The sequence below is a fragment of the Entelurus aequoreus genome, linkage group LG12 (assembly GCF_033978785.1).
Source record: "Entelurus aequoreus isolate RoL-2023_Sb linkage group LG12, RoL_Eaeq_v1.1, whole genome shotgun sequence".
NCBI classification, from domain to species: Eukaryota; Metazoa; Chordata; class Actinopteri; order Syngnathiformes; family Syngnathidae; genus Entelurus; species Entelurus aequoreus.
Window position 1 is genome coordinate 64,050,868 of NC_084742.1, and position 19,869 is coordinate 64,070,736.

At 36.4% G+C, this 19,869-nt stretch overlaps 2 protein-coding genes across 2 annotated transcripts in view; one reads left to right on the forward strand and one right to left on the reverse strand.

Moving 5' to 3' along the window:
* The window catches only part of ntn4 (netrin 4), an 82,736-nt gene that overhangs the window by 3,843 nt on the left and 59,024 nt on the right, over positions 1–19,869 (forward strand). Inside the window, exon 3 of the mRNA XM_062066415.1 lies at positions 3,442–3,553. The gene's annotated coding sequence lies outside the window, so the exon portion shown is untranslated. The remainder of the gene's footprint in view (positions 1–3,441; positions 3,554–19,869) is intronic.
* snrpf (small nuclear ribonucleoprotein polypeptide F) lies at positions 1,777–6,699 on the reverse strand. Its single transcript, XM_062066420.1, has 4 exons — positions 6,545–6,699; positions 6,049–6,174; positions 3,465–3,529; positions 1,777–2,005 (listed from the first exon to the last, which is right to left on the reverse strand). Exons 1-4 carry the CDS (start codon positions 6,545–6,547, stop codon positions 1,939–1,941), a joined length of 261 nt encoding a protein of 86 aa, XP_061922404.1. The 5' UTR covers positions 6,548–6,699; the 3' UTR covers positions 1,777–1,938.

Genomic DNA, 19,869 nt, shown 5'->3' on the forward strand with positions numbered 1-19,869 from the left:
CGTACAACCCTACTAGTGACTATGGTAATCTATGTCACAGCAGGTCAGATGAGGCACCAAGCAGTGTGGGTGAGGAGTGTTTCCACAGAGTGTTTCCAGAGCAGCCAGCCTGAGATTTTTACAAGAAAGTTCTAAAGCTTAGTGATGTATCAGATTGTAGATGTTTTTTTACCCTTTGCGTTCATATTTTGCTGTGTTTGTTGCATTTGGCTTGATTGTAAAATATGTCGATTGAGAGGGGGGTGTGACGTTCATATGTTGTCAATATTCAGGGTTTTATCGTTCATAGAAAAATTTAAAATTCCGTTTTTAAGGCGGTCTGTCATAACATTTTTATAATTCAATCAGACTTTATTGTGAGGTTTTATATTAGTTTTCCTAAAAATAGATATACCGGCCCCCAGACACATTTTTTTCTCTAAATTTGGCCCCCCGAGTCAAAATAATTACCCAGGCCTGATCTACTTGTTCCTTTACTGTTAATATCTGCTTATTTTAAGGGCGGTATAGCTCGGTTGGTAGAGTGGCCGTGCCAGCAACTTCAGGGTTCCAGGTTCGATCCCCGCTTCTGCCATCCTAGTCACTGCCGTTTTTGTCCTTGGGCAAGACACTTGACCCACCTGCTCCCAGTGCCACCCACACTGGTTTAAATGTAACTCAGATATTGGGTTTCACTATGTAAAAGCGCTTTGAGTCACTAGAGAGAAGCGCTATATAAATATAATTCACTTCACTACACTATTTTCTGTTTCAACATAAAATGTAATAATCACTTATTATTCTCTTCTTTGATACTTTACATTAGTTTTGGAGGATACCACAAATTTAGGTATCAATCCGATACCAAGTAGTTGTGGGTGTGTTTAAAAAAAAAAAAAATAGACGTTCAGCGAAGTTAATACCCCATATTATTTGTGGCTTTATTATTTTGTATAACGGACCAAACTTGCCACAAAATTAAACTACAACAAGATTGATTTTTCTGAAATTATTTTAAAGATTGAAAGTTGCCGTCAAACCCACCAAGTACCCACGGGATCATACATTGGTCACATTCAAAGCCCCCATCTGTCCAGGGACATACTTCCTGAGGTTAGGAATAGAATATGAATTTAAAAATGTATATATTTTGCGACGATAAAAAATATCGATGTAATCATAGTAGGAGCGACTAGATACGCTCCTGTACTTGGTATCATTACAGTGGATGTCAGGTGTAGATCCACTCATGGCGTTTGTTTACATTGTGACGCCGGTGAGCTATTGTATCCTCCTACGGTGTGTAGTGAAGCATGTTTAGCTATTCTTCATCCTGCAGTGATATTGATACTTGTAAGAAACTTACTTTATTTGTCGCCATGGAGACAAGGATTAGAGATTTAGAAGTAGCTAAAACACTGGATGGACGTTAGCCGCTAACTAGCAAGTCATGTCTTAAAGCACCTCTTCCTGAGGGTGTTTCAGTGTTATAACTTCACCTTTGTCTTTACTTTTTACACCAAAATGCATCCATTCTCCCTTTTCTGTCTACACACTATGTCTGCTTGTAAGTACTCTGTGTGTGTGCGCTGCCGAACATGCTCCTCTGCTCGGGAAACCAGCAGTGACGCGACGTGATGACGCGCCGTCATGCCTGTAAAAAAAAAATATGGCGAACCGGTACTTTTCAAACAGGGTATAGTACCGATTTTGATTAATTAGTACCGCAATACTATACTAGTACCAGTATACCGTACAACCCTACTTTAGAAATAAGCACAGCTGTCCGGTTTAAGAAAGAGTACAATAATCATTTTATTGTGCCTGTATCACAACAAACAGTTGGTCTCTCGGTACAAAAAAGAAAAAAATAACTAAACAAATCTGGATCGCACACATTTGGTTTCACATGGTGAAAACGCAAGCACACTTTAAACTGGACTAGGATCGTCTGTGGAATTACTCTCTCATTTCACCGTCTTCCTCCTCCTCTTCTACACCTCGGATGTACAAGACATTATTACACCTGTGGGAAGGAGAGAAAGTGTTATTATTGCTACAAGTTGAAGGGGAACCACACTTTTTGGGGGATTTTTCTCCTTGTTGACAATCTTTTAAAGGTAAGAACACATTTTTCTTTTTTGTGCATTCTAACTTGTGAACTACAACAAGTACGAGGTGGTTAACAATGCAACTAATGGGAGTACTATTATGCCAGTAAATCCCTCTTAAAAAAACAAACAATCAACAAAACTCCATTTAGATGTCGTGACCTGAACTGTCAAAGTGTTTTAGTCTTATCTTATTCTGACACAGTTTTGAGATGTTAGATTTCCTGTGCTCTTAATTTGGCGATCTAGTCTGAGACGTCATTTCCTGTTTGTAGTGTTTCTGCGTAATATGGGCTCTTGGGTGATTGTGTAAACAGCATTGTGTGCGTTCTTGACTAAAATGTAAGTATACGTCGAATATAGCACGGTTATTAATGTGAAAATGCCTAACATGTTGGATGTAGCCTTAACCGAGTGTTTGTTTGCAACAATGTTTCTGCTTGATGATATAATTCGCCAGCTCAACTTTCACCCTGTTAATACATGGGTGTATTAACCCTAATCACAAGTGCCTCAAAGGGCTTCACAAACCACGACGACATCCTCGGATCTAAAAACTTATATAACTTTTATTTTCACATAAAAATGTGGCCTGAGCGTGTTTATACTGATACAGGTCACATGTTACATGTAATATAACCTGCTCAGTGGCCTTGTGGTTAGAGTGTATGCCCTGAGATGGGTAGGTCGTGAGTTCAAACCCCGGCGGAGTCATACCAAAGACTATAAAAATGACCTCCCTGCTTGGCACTCAGCATCAAGGGTTGGAATTGAGGGTTATATCACCAAAAATGGTTCCCGAGCGCAGCCACTGCTGCTGCTCACTGCTCCCCTCACCTCCCAGGGGGTGGAACAAGGGGATGGGTCAAATGCAGAGGTTAATTTCACCACTGTGTGACTATCAGTCGTACGTTAACTTCAACTTTTCAAATCAGATTTAGAAAAAATCTAATTTGTGCCACTTTGGCCTGCTGTATAAATATATATACTTACAGCGGGTATATAAAATAATAATAGATTTTATTTGTAAAAGCACTTTACATTGAGCAAACCTCAAAGTGCTACAGTGTATTAAAAAAATAAAAACTACAACAGCCTAAAAACTCCATTAAACAACGTTGATGGAGGTTTTTAAAGCACTTTATAGGCGGAATAGAGCAACTCCAATTGGCTCTATTGTAAGCTGCCTTTTGCTACCCTTTATTTACGACTTCAAATGCATAAAAAAGAAAACGTGGGTTTGTCTCACATGATTGTAAATGATAGACCAACTTTAAAAAAGTGAAGTACCCCTTTAAGAAAAACATGTTTTGTTACTTGTAACATCTGACCCTGATGTGTCTTTAATTAGGCTGGCATCAGAACAGATCGTACCTGATAAGGACCTCGCCAAGATGGCCGGCTAAAGCTCCATCCACATACTCTTCTGTGTTGGCCAGCTGCACAAAAACATGACAAAAAAGGTACGTTAAAATACTACGGATTAAACACAGTTCATGACAGCAGGAGGTAGGGATGATGTTCGAAAACCGGTTCTCCCGATGCTTCGATAAGAAAAGAACTGATTCCATGGATTAAAATCCCTTTTTTTGAGAACCGGTTCCTGTTATCGAAGCCACTATAGCGTATTTTCGCACCGTATTAAAAAAACGCGGTCTCAGTTACGGGTGCTATTTCTGTATTTAACGTATACGCTAGCATGCATGGACGCTGTTTTAAAAAGGCAGCAGGAGCAAAGCTGAGTTGGGTTGTACTTTATTGAAGTATTTATCAGTGTACTCACATTATTTTTTTTGATCAATCCTCATCCACAAAACCATCAAAGTCCTCATCTTCTGTGTCTGAAATGAACAGCTGGGCAAGTTCTCAATCAAACACGCCAGATTCCCTCTCCTCATTTTCAAAGTCAGTCTCGTTGCCGTGTGGCTCCTCGGAATAAGTAAAAGCCGACTTCTCTTGCCCCGTTGTGCGTATGGATTCTCTACCGTGCTGGTCCCCTTCTTCTCCACACTGCTTCACCGGCATGTTGAAAGTGAGCGGCACCTCGTCCATGTTGGTGATGCGTTTGTCGGCAATTTTTTTATTTACAACTAGGGCTGGGCAATATGGCCTTTTATTAATACCTCCATATTTTTAGGCCATGTCACGATACACGATATATATCTGGATATTTTGCCTTCGCCTTGAATGAACACTTAATGCATATAATCACAGCAGTATGATGATTCTATGTGCCTACATTAAAACATTCTTCTTCATACTGCATTAATATATGCTACTTTTAAACTTTCATGCAGAGAGGGAAATCACAACTAAGTCAATTGACCAAAAGTGTATTTATTAATTAAACAGTTATTAAGCAGTGGCACAAACATTCATGTCATTTCCAAAACAGAAAGTGCAAGATTGTCAGAGATATTTTAAAACAAGCTATTAGTGCACTTTTGTGCATGATGTCACTAAGATGACATATCAAAACAACACTAAATTAAAGTGCACTTTTTGTACAGAACGCCACTACAATAGTTTAAAACAAATAAAGTGCACTTTTGTGCATGATGTCACACAAGATATTTCAATAACTGTCAAATAAAAATGAGCTGCATAATAGTAAATCAAATAGTGTATGTCCTTCACTATGTGGTAGGTTCCTGCGGACGTTTTCTCCTTCTGTTGTTGATTTTTTTTCATACGGTGTTGATGTGGAAATGGTTGCTTGGGCATTTTGTGGGTGTGGCACCGGCCGGAGATGTTGACATGCAGAGTTTCAAGCACTCTTCATTCTCTAGCGGGTGACTTTTCAAGTCATGCTACAAATTAGCAGTAATGCTACTTTTTGTAGCAACGCTTTTGTCGCATACACTAGAAATTACGGTTGTCTGTTCAACATCTTCCCGCTTGAAGCCAAACCACCGCCAGACGATGGACCCCCTGCTGCTTTTCTTGGGAATTAATTCTTCCTTCATTTTTTTACCAGATTCGCATCTTCTCTCTCTCGTATTACCACTCGCACCACAGCTAACGTTACCCACGCTGCTACCTCTCTGCTCCGTGAGGGTGTATGACGTTGCACGCGCGACAGTATGTGACGTATGTAAGAAGGTGCGCTTGTGTTATGTCTCTGTGAGAAGGAGAGACAAGAAAGAGTGGGAACAGCCTGTAGTGTAATGCCCGCAGCTAAAAGCAACTGCCTGAGAACGTATACTCCAATATCACCAGTCATTTTCTATATCGCACAGAGACAAACACGCGATAAATCGAGTATATTTGATATATACTGCTTATAATGATTGTAAGAGGCTGCTCCTGGGAATTCCAAGAAGCTCCAGTGCAAGCCAGATGTTTGTTAGTGTTAGAGTGCCCACTTTCTCAGCGTTGCTACGCTACCTCATGTATAAGTTTATGTGTAGGGCATCGGAGTCTGAAAATGACATAATCACTGTGATAACGAACCCTGGCCGCAGTTCTGTTATTTACTCATCTGGACTGTGGAACCATTGGCACACATGTTTGTATGTCAGAAACTGACATTTGGGCTTTATTTTTAATGTTTTATTGTTTAGTTTTTAATGTTTTGTATCGTGTTTTTATATGTTTAATGGATCTTAAGGTCTGCAATAAAGATTGATGATATCGCCCAGCCCTAATTAAAACACACATAGCAGCACTATATGCATTTAGCGTCCTCTCTCACCTGAAACCTTCACCCTTTTAACGTCCGCATGCTGTCCTCAGTCACGTCCAGTTTCCTCCATATAAACAGCATGCCGGCCCAGTCACATAACATCTACGGCTTTTGGAACTCAGTGCACACACAACAACCTATCTGGATTCCATAAGGCCTCGGTTCGATAAGAGGATTCGATAATAGCATCAACGTCGATAATTTCTTAACGAACATCATCCCTAGCAGGAGGCGGGTGAAACTGAAGCAATGGTGATATTCTTAAAGACTTACCTGCATGTTCATGTAACCATCCACGGACACCAGGTAGCCTTTGTACTCCATGCCCCACTTCAGCTTCACCATCACCGGCTTGCCGGTCAGACCGTTCAGGAATGGCTTTGGGTTCAGTGGTAAACTCTTCAAATAAAAAAAAGAAGGCATTAATGTGAAGCCATGAGAGTTACAAATCATCACTAATGGTATCACATCAGACGGTATCATTTCATTTTGTACTGATATCCCTATCAGTAGTGCAGACCACACTACGTAACATTTCAGCCAGATATTTCACGCTTAACAAAGAGGTTATGACTAAGTTTAATAACAAAACACAATTAATTAAATAAACAATGAGAAAAGTGGCTGCGAGGCGCTCATTCATTCAGTTTAAAGATGCTAACGCGGCTAATGCTAACTGGCTTCAACTCTACACGTTTATAAAACGGCAGCGACCAAACGTGCACCGCGGAGACGAAAGTGTCTTTAAACTTCAACAGATCGCACTCACCATTGCCTCTTTAATCCCAGTCGGAGATTAGAAGTTATATTGATTACTAGTTTGTCGTCACAAAAGCGTTCGCAAGCGCACACAAACACGCGCTGCCCGCCGGACCGGAAGTACAACCCTGCGACCCTAAGCAGAGTCTTGTTGTTTACTGCCATCTAGCGGCCTGGTGGTCACTCTGCACCAAATCTATGTAAACAATTGACTTTAAAACCTTGTTTTGTTTATTTGGATCAACGTTCGCTATTAGTTGCTCTTCCATAACATTAAAGCACAATTGAAGAAGTAATACTACTAATTGATAATAAATAATAAGATAATAATAACATATTTATTGACATATACAGCACTGTACGCTCAACCAATGCACAGCATGTGTCAGCTGTGATAAAAGGCAGATTTTCTTTCATTCCTTTAAAAAAAAAAAAACATTGTTGTTATTATAGCTGTAGGTAGGAATTTTTTTTTGCATCCGTTTTTTTCTTTTAATTATGAAAAAAATGTTCCTCAAGATGAAATGAGATGTCCACTCAAATTTTTAAAGGGGAACTTTGCCTATCTTCTTTATGTGAGACAAGCAAACGTCTCGTGTTTTTCTTAATGGATTCTATTGCATAAATCACAGGTGTCAAACTCAAGGGCCCGGGGGCCGAATAAGGCCCGCCACATCATTTAATGTGGCCCGCGAACACCTGGAAATAACATGCATCAATAAAGTACTTTAAAATGTATAAATGTACGTATTGTGTGAAATTGCAAATAGTTTAAACTTTATTTTGTCCAATATTGCAACAAATATTGAATTATCTTACTTCCCAAATATTTTTTCGTCAAAATAAATGTAAAGGCTTGAATACCTTTTAAGTTTTCTATCCAACTGTATACTGCAAAAATAGATTTTACAGTAAAATTTACTTTACACCGTATTACTGTAAATTGGAACAAAAAACATTTTTCGTGGTGAAGTTCTGTTGACTGAGCTGCCGTTTTTTTTAAACTGAAAATCTATGTTTTTTTACGATGTATTACTGTAAATTTTACGGTTTAAAAAAACTGGCTAAAAAGTGTTACTGCTCTTCCATTTACAGTAAAATGTTGTAGAAAAAACACAGTAAATTTTACAGTAAAATTCTGGCGACTAAGCTGCCATTTGTTCCATATTTCACAGTAAAATTCAGATGACTATATACTGTATATAATGTGTATGTACACTACCGTTCAAAAGTTTGGGGTCACCCAAACAATTTTGTGGAATAGCCTTCATTTCTAAGAACAAGAATAGACTGTCGAGTTTCAGATGAAAGTTCTCTTTTTCTGGCCATTTTGAGCGTTTAATTGACCCCACAAATGTGATGCTCCAGAAACTCAATCTGCTCAAAGGAAGGTCAGTTTTGTAGCTTCTGTAACGAGCTAAACTGTTTTCAGATGTGTGAACATGATTGCACAAGGGTTTTCTAATCATTAATTAGCCTTCTGAGCCAATGAGCAAACACATTGTACCATTAGAACACTGGAGTGATAGTTGCTGGAAATGGGCCTCTATACACCTATGTAGATATTGCACCAAAAACCAGACATTTGCAGCTAGAATAGTCATTTACCACATTAGCAATGTATAGAGTGTATTTCTTTAAAGTTTAGACTAGTTTAAAGTTATCTTCATTGAAAAGTACAGTGCTTTTCCTTCAAAAATAAGGACATTTCAATGTGACCCCAAACTTTTGAACAGTAGTGTATATATATATATATATATATATATATATATATATATATATATATATATATATATATATATATATATATATATATATATATATATATATATGTATGTATGTATGTGTATATATATGTATGTGTATATATTTTTATAAATATATATGTATGTATGTGTATATATATATATATATATATATATATATATATATATATATATATATATATATATATATATATATATATATATATATATATATATGTATGTATGTGTATATATATGTATGTGTATATATTTTTATAAATATATATGTATGTATGTGTATATATATATATATATATATATATATATATATATATATATATTAATATGTATATGTATATATGTCTATATGTATATATATATATATATATATATATTAATATGTATATGTATATATGTCTATATGTGTATATATATATTTATATATATATATATATATATGTATACATATATGTGTGTATATAATATATATATATATATATATATATATATATATATATATATATATATATATATATATATATATATATATATATATATATGTATGTATACAAACATAGATATGGTAATTGTAGATGAAGACAGACTCACTGCATTCAGAGCATCTTTCTTGTCTGGACAAAGGTTTCCCCAACAATTTCGCCATTTTCTTCCCTCGCACACTAATTGAGTGAAAGAGTGTGCACTTGACGTCATGTTATCAATGGGAAAATGCATTTTTAGACAATAAGATTTGCTTGAGCGGCTAGGAGACCCCAAGAGTAACAAGTGGTAGAAAGTGGATTGATGAATGGGCGAGAAAGGACAGAGTAAAAAATAATAATAAGAATAAAAATAAAAATAAATTACTTGGGACTTTTGACTCCGTAGTTTGACTGAGATAAGCTATCAAAAATCTGACATCTACTTGAACCCGGGAAAAGAAATGAGGCGAAAAGCCAAGTGATTGTCATATCTGTGTCATGGTGGCGTTATGTCCGGGCAGATCTTTCTCTTTAGGCGCTTAAACGTCTATAAAGATGTTCCTCCATTTATACGCATGGAGGCAGATGGCAAGTTTAAACCTGATTTTTCTTTTTTCAGGGGAGGTTTAAGAAGATTCCCTTCTTGTGTCAGAGGAGTCCTCATTAATTGCTTTCACGCATATTTGACATTGTGGCGCTCTGACATCACCTTTTCTACACCTGGCCTCCTTTTAGCAGCGCGTCCATCAGCATCCATGTCACTTATGGCCTGATGAAGACATGTGTGTTTAGGAGGGCTTCGTCTCTTTGGGATGTATGACACGCCTTCACACACACACAACTGTGACACGGTCATGTACATCGAGGTAGAAGTTGAACAACAAAGTGGCGTGCTCCGTGCTGGCTGGACGCGGGTCAGAGGCTCAGAAGGGAGGTCACGCTTACGAGGCAGACACACCAGCCAAAGACATGCTGGGTCCTTTGGAGCCTGACCCAAATGGGCCTAGACTGGGAGAGGGAGAGCCAGCCTAACTGGACACCAGGGGGCGCAACCACACCTAGACATACACACTTAATGACATACACTGGAGCAGGGATGTCAAAGTGGTTTTCATTGAGGGCCACATGGCAGTTATGGCTGCCCTCAGAGGGCCACATGGCTTTTAACGGTGAATAATGTATTAATATGCCTCTGGATTTCATTATTAACGAGATGAGGTCATTCCTGAAGGAATGGCATGTGAATGCTCCAATGCTGAAGTTGAAGTGAAATGCTGACAGGATGTAGAATGAATGTAAGAATAGTTTGAATGTTGGAATGGTTTGAATGTGGAAGAGTTTGAATTTCCAGGAAAAACTGAATTTGGTTTGGAACTTGGGAAAGTGTTAGTTGGATGAGTGGAATGTGTTGATGTTGGAATGGTTTGAATCGGTTGAAAAATGTGGAAATTGTGGAAGTGTGAAAAAAGGATGATTACATTTTGAATGGGGAAAATGTCCCTGAAAACTGGGAAGTCTAAGAAATACAGGAATTTTTTTTTCCAATTGTTGAACACCAAATGGGACAAGCGGTAGAAAATGGATGGATGAATGAAGGAGAGCACACAATTCCTGAACAGGCTGAATATTTTCAAGTTGGAACGGTTTGGATCGGATAGCAAATTTGGGAGTTGTGGAACTTTGAAAAATGTCCCATTCATTTCAATGGGAATTTCGGGGGGGAAAAAAAGAGTTTTTTTGAAAAATGCTAATAAAAATGTGAATGTTCTGAATGAGTTGAAATGGTTAGTGTTGGAATTTTTCAAATCGGTCGAAAAATGTTGAACATTTTTAATTGAGAAATGGTGTTACGGAATTCCTGGAATTTCGGGAAAACCGGGAATTTTTCCAGTTAAAAAACAACTTTGTTTTTCGTCCTGATTAAGAGGAATGTTTTGTCGGTGGAACGGTTGAAGTGGGTTGAAAAATGTTGAAGGAGTAGTCGACAGAAAAAAGGGTGAAAAAGGGTTTGAAAAAACGGGAATTCCTGGAATTTTTTTTAACTTTAAAAAACGATAGTTTGAATCTCCAGGATGAGTGGAATAGTTTGAATCGGTTGAAAAATGTGCAAATAGTGGAAGTTTGAAAAATGGCCAATTCATTTTGAATGGGGAAAAATGTCCCTGAAAATTGGGAATTTTAGGAAATATGGGAATTTTTTTTCCAATTGTTGAAGGAGAGCACACAATTCCTGAACAGGCTGAATATTTTCAAGTTGGAACGGTTTGAATCGGATAACACATTTGGGAGTTGTGGAACTTTTAAAAATGTCCCATTCATTGCAATGGGAATTCTGGGAAAAAAAGGGAATTTTTTTGGAAAATGTTAATAAAAATGTGAATGTTCTGAATGAGTTGAAATGGTTGGTGTTAGAATTTTTCAAATCGGTCGAGAAATGTTGAAGTAGTAACATTTTTAATTGAGAAATGGTGTTACGGAATTCCTGGAATTTCGGGAAAACTGGGTGATTTTCCAGTTAAAAAAGAACGTTGTTTTTTTGTCATGATTAAGAGGAATGTTTTGTCGGTGGAACGCTTGAAGTGGGTTGAAAAATGTTGAAGGAGTAGTCGACAGAAAAAAGGGTTAAAAAAAACGGGAATTCCTGGAATTTTTTTTAACTTTAAAAAATGATAGTTTGAATCTCCAGGATGAGTGGAATGGTTTGAATCGGTTGAAAAATGTGCAAATGGTGGAAGTTTGAAAAATGGCCAATTCATTTTGAATGGGGAAAAATGTCCCTGAAAACTGGGAATTCTAGGAAATACGGGAATTTTTTTTCCAATTGTTGAAGGAGAGCACACAATTCCTGAACAGGCTGAATATTTTCAAGTTGGAACGGTTTGAATCGGATAACACATTTGGGAGTTGTGGAACTTTGAAAAATGTCCCATTCATTTCAATGTGAATTTCAGGGAAAAAATTAATTTTTTTGAAAAATGCTAATAAAAATGTGAATGTCCTGAATGAGTTGAAATGGTTGGTGTTGGAATTTTTCAAATCGGTCGAAAAATGTTGAACATTTTTAATTGAGAAATGGTGTTACGGAATTCCTGGAATTTCGGGAAAACCGGGAATTTTTCCAGTTAAAAAACAACTTTGTTTTTTGTCCTGATTAAGAGGAATGTTTTGTCGGTGGAACGGTTGAAGTGGGTTGAAAAATGCTGAAGGAGTAGTCGACAGAAAAAAGGGTGAAAAAGGGTTTAAAAAAACGGGAATTCCTGGAATTTTTTTGGAACTTGAAAAAATGATAGTTTGAATCTCCAGGATGAGTGGAATAGTTTGGATCGGTTGAAAAATGTGCAAATGGTGGAAGTTTGAAAAATGGCCAATTCATTTTGAATGGGGGAAAATGTCCCTGAAAATTGGGAATTCTAGGAAATATGGGAATTTTTTTTCCAATTGTTGAAGGAGAGCACACAATTCCTGAACAGGCTGAATATTTTCAAGTTGGAACGGTTTGAATCGGATAACACATTTGGGAGTTGTGGAACTTTGAAAAATGTCCCATTCATTGCAATGGGAATTTCGGGAAAAAAAGGGAATTTTTTTGAAAAATGCAAATAAAAATGTGAATGTTCTGAATGAGTTGAAATGGTTGGTATTGGAATTTTTCAAATCGGTCGAGAAATGTTGAAGTAGTAACATTTTTAATTGACAAATGGTGTTACAGAATTCCTGGAATTTCGGGAAAACTGGGTGTTTTTCCAGTTAAAAAATAACGTTGTTTTTTGTCCTGATTAAGAGGAATGTTTTGTCGGTGGAACGGTTGAAGTGGGTTGAAAAATCTTGAAGGAGTAGTCGACAGAAAAAGGGTGAAAAAGGGTTTAAAAAAACGGGAATTCCTGGAATTTTTTTTAACTTTTAAAAAGTGATAGTTTGAATCTCCAGAATGAGTGGAATAGTTTGAATCGGTTGAAAAATGTGCAAATGGTGGAAGTTTGAAAAATGGCCAATTCATTTTGAATGGGGAAAAATTTCCCTGAAAATTGGGAATTCTAGGAAATATGAGAATTTTTTTTCCAATTGTTGAAGGAGAGCACACAATTCCTGAACAGGCTGAATATTTTCAAGTTGGAACGGTTTGAATCGGATAACACATTTGGGAGTTGTGGAACTTTGAAAAATGTCCCATTCATTGCAATGGGAATTTCGGGAAAAAAAGGGAATTTTTTTGGAAAAATGCTAATAAAAATGTGAATGTTCTGAATGAGTTGAAAAGGTTAGTGTTGGAATTTTTCAAATCGGTCGAGAAATGTTGAACATTTTTAATTGAGAAATGGTGTTACGGCATTCCTGGAATTTCGGGAAAACCGGAAATTTTTCCAGTTAAAAAACAACTTTGTTTTTTGTCCTGATTAAGAGGAATGTTTTGTCGGTGGAACGGTTGAAGTGGGTTAAAAAATGTTGAAGGAGTAGTCGACAGAAAAAAGGGTGAAAAAGGGTTTAAAAAAACGTGAATTCCTGGAATTTTTTTTAACTTTTAAAAAACGATAGTTTGAATCTCCAGGATGAGTGGAATAGTTTGAATCGGTTGAAAAATGTGCAAATGGTGGAAGTTTGAAAAATGGCCAATTCATTTTGAATGGGGAAAAATGTCCCTGAAAATTGTGAATTCTAGGAAAATGGGATTTTTTTTTCCAATTGTTGAAGGAGAGCACACAATTCCTGAACAGGCTGAATAGTTTCATGTTGGAACGGTTTGAATCGGATAACACATTTGGGAGTTGTGGAACTTTGAAAAATGTCCCATTCATTGCCATGGGAATTTCGGGAAAAAAAGGGAATTTTTTTTGAAAAATGCTAATAAAAATGTGAATGTTCTGAATGACTTGAAATGGTTGGTGTTGGAATTTTTCAAATCGGTGGAGAAATGTTGAAGTAGTAACATTTTTAATTGAGAAATGGTGTTACGGAATTCCTGGAATTTCGGGAAAACTGGGTGTTTTTCCAGTTAAAAAATAACGTTGTTTTTTGTCATGATTAAGAGGAATGTTTTGTCGGTGGAACGGTTGAAGTGGGTTGACAAATCTTGAAGGAGTAGTCGACAGAAAAAGGGTGAAAAAGGGTTTAAAAAAATGGGAATTCCTGGAATTTTTTGGAACTTGAAAAACTGATAGTTTGAATGCCCAGGATGAGTGGAATATGTTGAAGGTGGAATTGTTTGAATAGGTTGAAAAATGTGCAAATGGTGGAAGTTTGAAAAATGGCCAATTCATTTTGAATGTGGAAAATGTCCCGGTAAACTGGGAATTTTTGGAAATTTGGGATTTTTTTTAAATTGTTGAAGGAGAGCACACAATTTTGAACAGGCTGAATATTGTGGAGTTGGAACGGTTTGAATCGGATAACAAATTTGAGAGTTGTGAAACTTTGAAAAATGTCCCATTCATTTCAATGGGAATTTCGGGAAAAAAGAGAATTTTTTCAAAAATGCTGATAAATATGTGACTGTTCTGAATGAGTTGAAATGGTTGGTGTTGGAATTTTTCAAATTGGTCGAGAAATGTTGGAGTAGTAACATTTTTAATTGCGAAATGGTGTTACGGAATTCCTGGAATTTCGGGAAAACTGGGTGTTTTTCCAGTTAAAAAATAACGTAGTTTTTTGTCATGATTAAGAGGAATGTTTTGTGCGTGGAATGGTTGAAGTGGGTTGAAAAATCTTGAAGGAGTAGTCGACAGAAAAAAGGGTGAAAAAGGGTTTAAAAAAACTTGAATTCCTGGAATTTTTTGGAACTTGAAAAAATTATAGTTTGAATCTCCAGGATGAGTGGAATAGTTTGAATCGGTTGAAAAATGTGCAAATGGTGGAAGTTTGAAAAATGGCCAATTCATTTTGAATGGGGAAAAATGTCCCTGAAAATTGGGAATTCTAGGAAATATGGGAATTTTTTCATTGCAATGGGAATTTCGGGGAAAAAAAGGGAATTTTTTTTGAAAAATGCTAATAAAAATGTGAATGTTCTGAATGAGTTGAAATGGTTGGTGTTGGAATTTTTCAAATCGGTCGAGAAATGTTGAACATTTTTAATTGAGAAATGGTGTTACAGAATTCCTGGAATTTCGGGAAAACCGGGAATTTTTCCAGTTAAAAAACAACTTTGTTTTTTGTACTGATTAAGAGGAATGTCTTGTCGGTGGAACGGTTGAAGTTGGTTGAAAAATGTGGAAGGAGTAGTCGACAGAAAAAAGGGTGAAAAAGTGTTTAAAAAAACGGGAATTCCTGGAATTTTTTTTAACTTTTAAAAAACGATAGTTTGAATCTCCAGGATGAGTGGAATAGTTTGAATCGGTTGAAAAATGTGCAAATGGTGGAAGTTTGAAAAATGGCCAATTCATTTTGAATGGGGAAAAATGTCCCTGAAAATTGGGAATTCTAGGAAATATGGGAATTTTTTTTCCAATTGTTGAAGGAGAGCACACAATTCCTGAACAGGCTGAATATTTTCAAGTTGGAACGGTTTGAATCGGATAACACATTTGGGAGTTGTGGAACTTTGAAAAATGTCCCATTCATTTCAATGTGAATTTCGGGAAAAAAATGAATTTTTTTGAAAAATGCTAATAAAAATGTGAATGTTCTGAATGAGTTGAAATGGTTGGTGTTGGAATTTGTCAAATCGGTGGAGAAATGTTGAAGTAGTAACATTTTTAATTGAGAAATGGTGTTACGGAGTTCCTGGAATTTTGGGAAAACCAGGAATTTTTCCAACTTTGTTTTTTGTCCTGATTAAGAGGAATGTTTTGTCGGTGGAACGGTTGAAGTGGGTTGAAAATTGTGGGAGGAGTAGTCGACAGAAAAAAGGGTGAAAAAGGGTTTAAAAAAACCGGAATTCTGGGAATTCCTGGAATTTTTTCAAACTTGAAAAAATGAGAGTTTAAAAGTGCAGGATGAGTGGAATGTATTGAAGGTGCAATAAATTGAATCGGTCAAAAAATGTGGAAATGGTGGAAGTGTGAAAAATGGATCATTCGTTTTGAATGGGAAAATGTCCCTGAAAATTGGGAATTCTAGGAAATACGGGAATATTTTTTACAATTGTTGAAGGAGAGCCCCCAATTCCTAAACAGGCTGAATATTTTGAAGTTGGAACGGTTTGAATCGGATAACAAATTTGAGAGTTGTGGAACTTTGAAAAATGTCCCATTCATTTCAATGGGAATTTCGGGGAAAAAATGAATTTTTTTGAAAAATGCTAATAAAAATGTGAATGTCCTGAATGAGTTGAAATGGTTGGTGTTGGAATTTGTCAAATCGGTCGAGAAATGTTGAAGTAGTAACATTTTTAATTGCGAAATGGTGTTACAGATTTCCTGGAATTTCGGGAAAATCAGGAATTTTTCCAGTTCAAAAAACAACTTTGTTTTTTGTCCTGATTAAGAGGAATGTTTTGTCGGTGGAACAGTTGAAGTGGGTTGAAAATTGTGGAAGGAGTAGTCGACAGAAAAAAGGGTGAAAAAGTGTTTAAAAAAAACGGGAATTCAGGGAATTCCTGGAATTTTTTTTTTTTATTTAAAAAAAATGATAGTTTGAATGTGCAGGATGAGTGGAATATGTTGAAGGTGGAATAGTTTGAATCGGTTGAAAAATGTGCAAATGGTGGAAGTTTGAAAAATGACCAATTCATTTTGAATAGGAAAAATGTCCCGGGAAAACCTGGAATTCTGTGAAATCTGGGAATTTTGGGAATTTGTCAAGGGAAATCCCGCGATTCCCGAATAGGCTGAACAGTTTGAAATTGGAACGGTTTGAATCGGAAGAAAAATGTGCAAGGTAGAGCGCGCCAAAATCTGGAGAAGAAGAAGAAGAATAAATAAATACATTTTAGTGTAGAAAAGCATATGTAAAAAAATAAATTAAAATAAGAAAAGCATATGTGTGAATGTTTTGGAGCATTCACACAACTATATAAAATGTTTTAAGTAGACTGTCGATTTTACAGTAAAAACTTTACATTTACAACATTTTACTGTAAAATATAGTTATGTTTCATTTTTTACAACATTTTACGGTAAATGGAAAAATGGTACCACTGTTTTTTGGGGGGTTTTACAGAAAAAGCTGGCAGCTTAGTTGCCAGAATTTTTGTGTTAAATTGACATTGTTTTTACAACATGATATTGTTCATGGAAAAACAGTACAAGTTATTTTCTTATTCTGGCAACTTAGCTACCAGTTTTTGTAGCGTAAAAACAAATGTACTGTCTTTCCATTTACAGTAATACACTGTTAAAAACAAGATTTTACAGTCAAAATATGGCAGCTCAGTCAACAGAATTCAAACGCAAAAAACAGTAGTCGTTTTTTTCAATTTACAGTAATATGCTGTAAAGAACAACGTACATTTTATTGTCATTTTTATTCGTTTGATGGGTAGTTTGCTGTAAAGTTAAATATTTATATTTAGCCAAAAAATTTTTGGAAAGTATGATAATATTCTGTAATATTTGTTGCAATAATGGATAATATTAAAGGTTCAAATGTTTGCAATTTCAAGCAGTACTTATATTTCTTCTGTCAAAATGAAAAAAATCCATCAAAATATGAAGTACTTTATTGTCACATATCATTTCCTAGGTGTTTGCGGGCCTAGATAAAATGATGTCGCGGGCCAGATCTGGCCCCCAGGCCTTGAGTTTAACACCGCTGCACAAATGTGTGTAATGACACTGTTATTGTGGCTGGTCAAAGCATTAGGGACAGCCGTCCAACAACAATCACGACAATAAGCAAACTCAGCATTATTATCGTACAAAAAAGCTTTTAAAAAAACCTATTCTTGTGAGTCGTGGCAGGTGTACCTAATGTAGTGACCAGCCCCAGAAGCATCCTTGAGTTGGAAAAAGCATCGACTCCATTCTCAACCCTAACTAACGGTGATAATTGCTTGACCTCATTTGCTTAACATTGCACCTTTACACACGTCAACATGGCCGAAAAGGAGTAGGAAGAAGCCCAGCTCATTTAATTATATCGCTTCTTAATGTCCCATAAATCATTTTATCATTTGTTGACTTTATAATAGGGAAAGGACAAATAATTAGCTTTTTTTTTAAACAAAAACACTGCGTATTATATTAATTAATACAACACATTTGATAAATATTGATGTATTAAATAATGATGCTTTTCAAATAAATGATATCAGACTGGGGCAGACCAACACGGATACGTTTCCAGCGCCATGGATATATTTGGGGCGATTTGCGTCATCATTTGCTCCAAATGACATGCAGTGAAAGACAGAAAGTGTTTTTTGCGTCACCCAGTTATCAAAAAGCAGCACTCACCAAAAGCAAGGTATACGGAGACATGCATGCAGGGCACCTCCACAAGCCAGGGTGAGGCGGGGAAGCGTGCAACATAACAATAAGCGACTAAGAAGATTTGCATCTAAATGTGTTATGGGCACATTGTACTACTCAGACAAAAATATAATATAATGTAGTGATAAAACGGCGAAATGTTGATGCTATGAATACCAAAAAGGTGTGTCTTTGAATTAAGAATGTACCTGCCCATGTGTCATGGCCAATTATGTAAATTACATAATGATGCATACCCTTCACCGCCGCAATCTACCATCATGAATGAATATATATTTATGTACAGTATATGTCTATGAAGGTTCTGTAGGCTCCAGCACCCCCCGCGACCCCGAACGAGACAAGCGGTAGAAAATGGATGGCTGGATGGATATGTATATATATATATATATATATATATATATATATATATATATATATATGTATATATATATATGTATATATATATATATATATATATATATATATATATATATATATATATATATATATATATATATATATATATATATATATATATATATATATATATATATATATATATATGTATGTATATGTATATATATATATATATATGTATGTATATGTATATATATATATATATATGTATGTATATGTATATATATATATATATGTATGTATGTGTATATATATATGTGTGTGTATATTAGTGATGGGTTGATGAGGCCTCATGAAGCGTTTCGACACATTGCAAAACTGTATTGATACTGTGTCGATACTGTGTCACTAAATACTGACATCTGCTGGACATTAAAAATCCCTACAGGCAACCTATGGACCGACTCAACTGACACTGATTTTATGACCTAGTATATACAATAATATAAACCAAGTCATTGTATTTCATTTAGGATTATTTCATATCTTCATTTAAATAAAAATATATTTTTATCTTTTTTAGATACAGTCAAATAATGTGAACATGTATCATGACTAGGATGGTAGAAGGTGGGGATTGAACCCCAGTAACCGATTGCTGGCACGGACACGCTACCAACTTCGCCACGCCGTCATTCCTGTACCTTCTGTAGTAACATTAGTGATGAGTCCTGCAACACAGATGCATAGGCGCATGCGTCGAGCTCATAGAGCGAAACCCTGTGTCGGTGCGCGTACCGCTTTTAGAAAGTCACGTGACCGATCATGAGCTGCTTTGGTCACGTGACCGATACGCGAACTGTATCGCACTGACGCCTCCTCTGTGCCCTGTGAGCAACATTCCCTCTAAGGTGCGCGCCTGCGCAATTGCGCAGTGCTCAAGCGTCCTCCGCGCACACCGTGCGCCGCACAGCCAATATATGCCGCGCACCAAATCAAACCCATCTGAATTCTAAACAAAATAAACACATTTATTCTGTGTAATTTTGAAATGCAACTTTGAGTGACAGTGACAACAAGCGGCCCTAACGGTGTTCGTCAACAACACGCATTGCGCCGCTTCCTAATAAACACAGTTTGGCGCGCAGGCGTCAGTGCGATACAGTTCATGAGCAGTCACGTGACCAGAACAGCTCATGAGCGGTCACGTGACCAAAACAGCTCGTGTTCGATCACATGACTTTCTAAAAGCGATACGCGCACCGACACAGGGTATCGCTCTATGAGCTCGACGCATGCGCCGATGCATCGGTGTTGCCGGACCCATCACTAGTGTATATATATATATATATATATATATATATATATATATATATATATATATATATATATATATATATATAT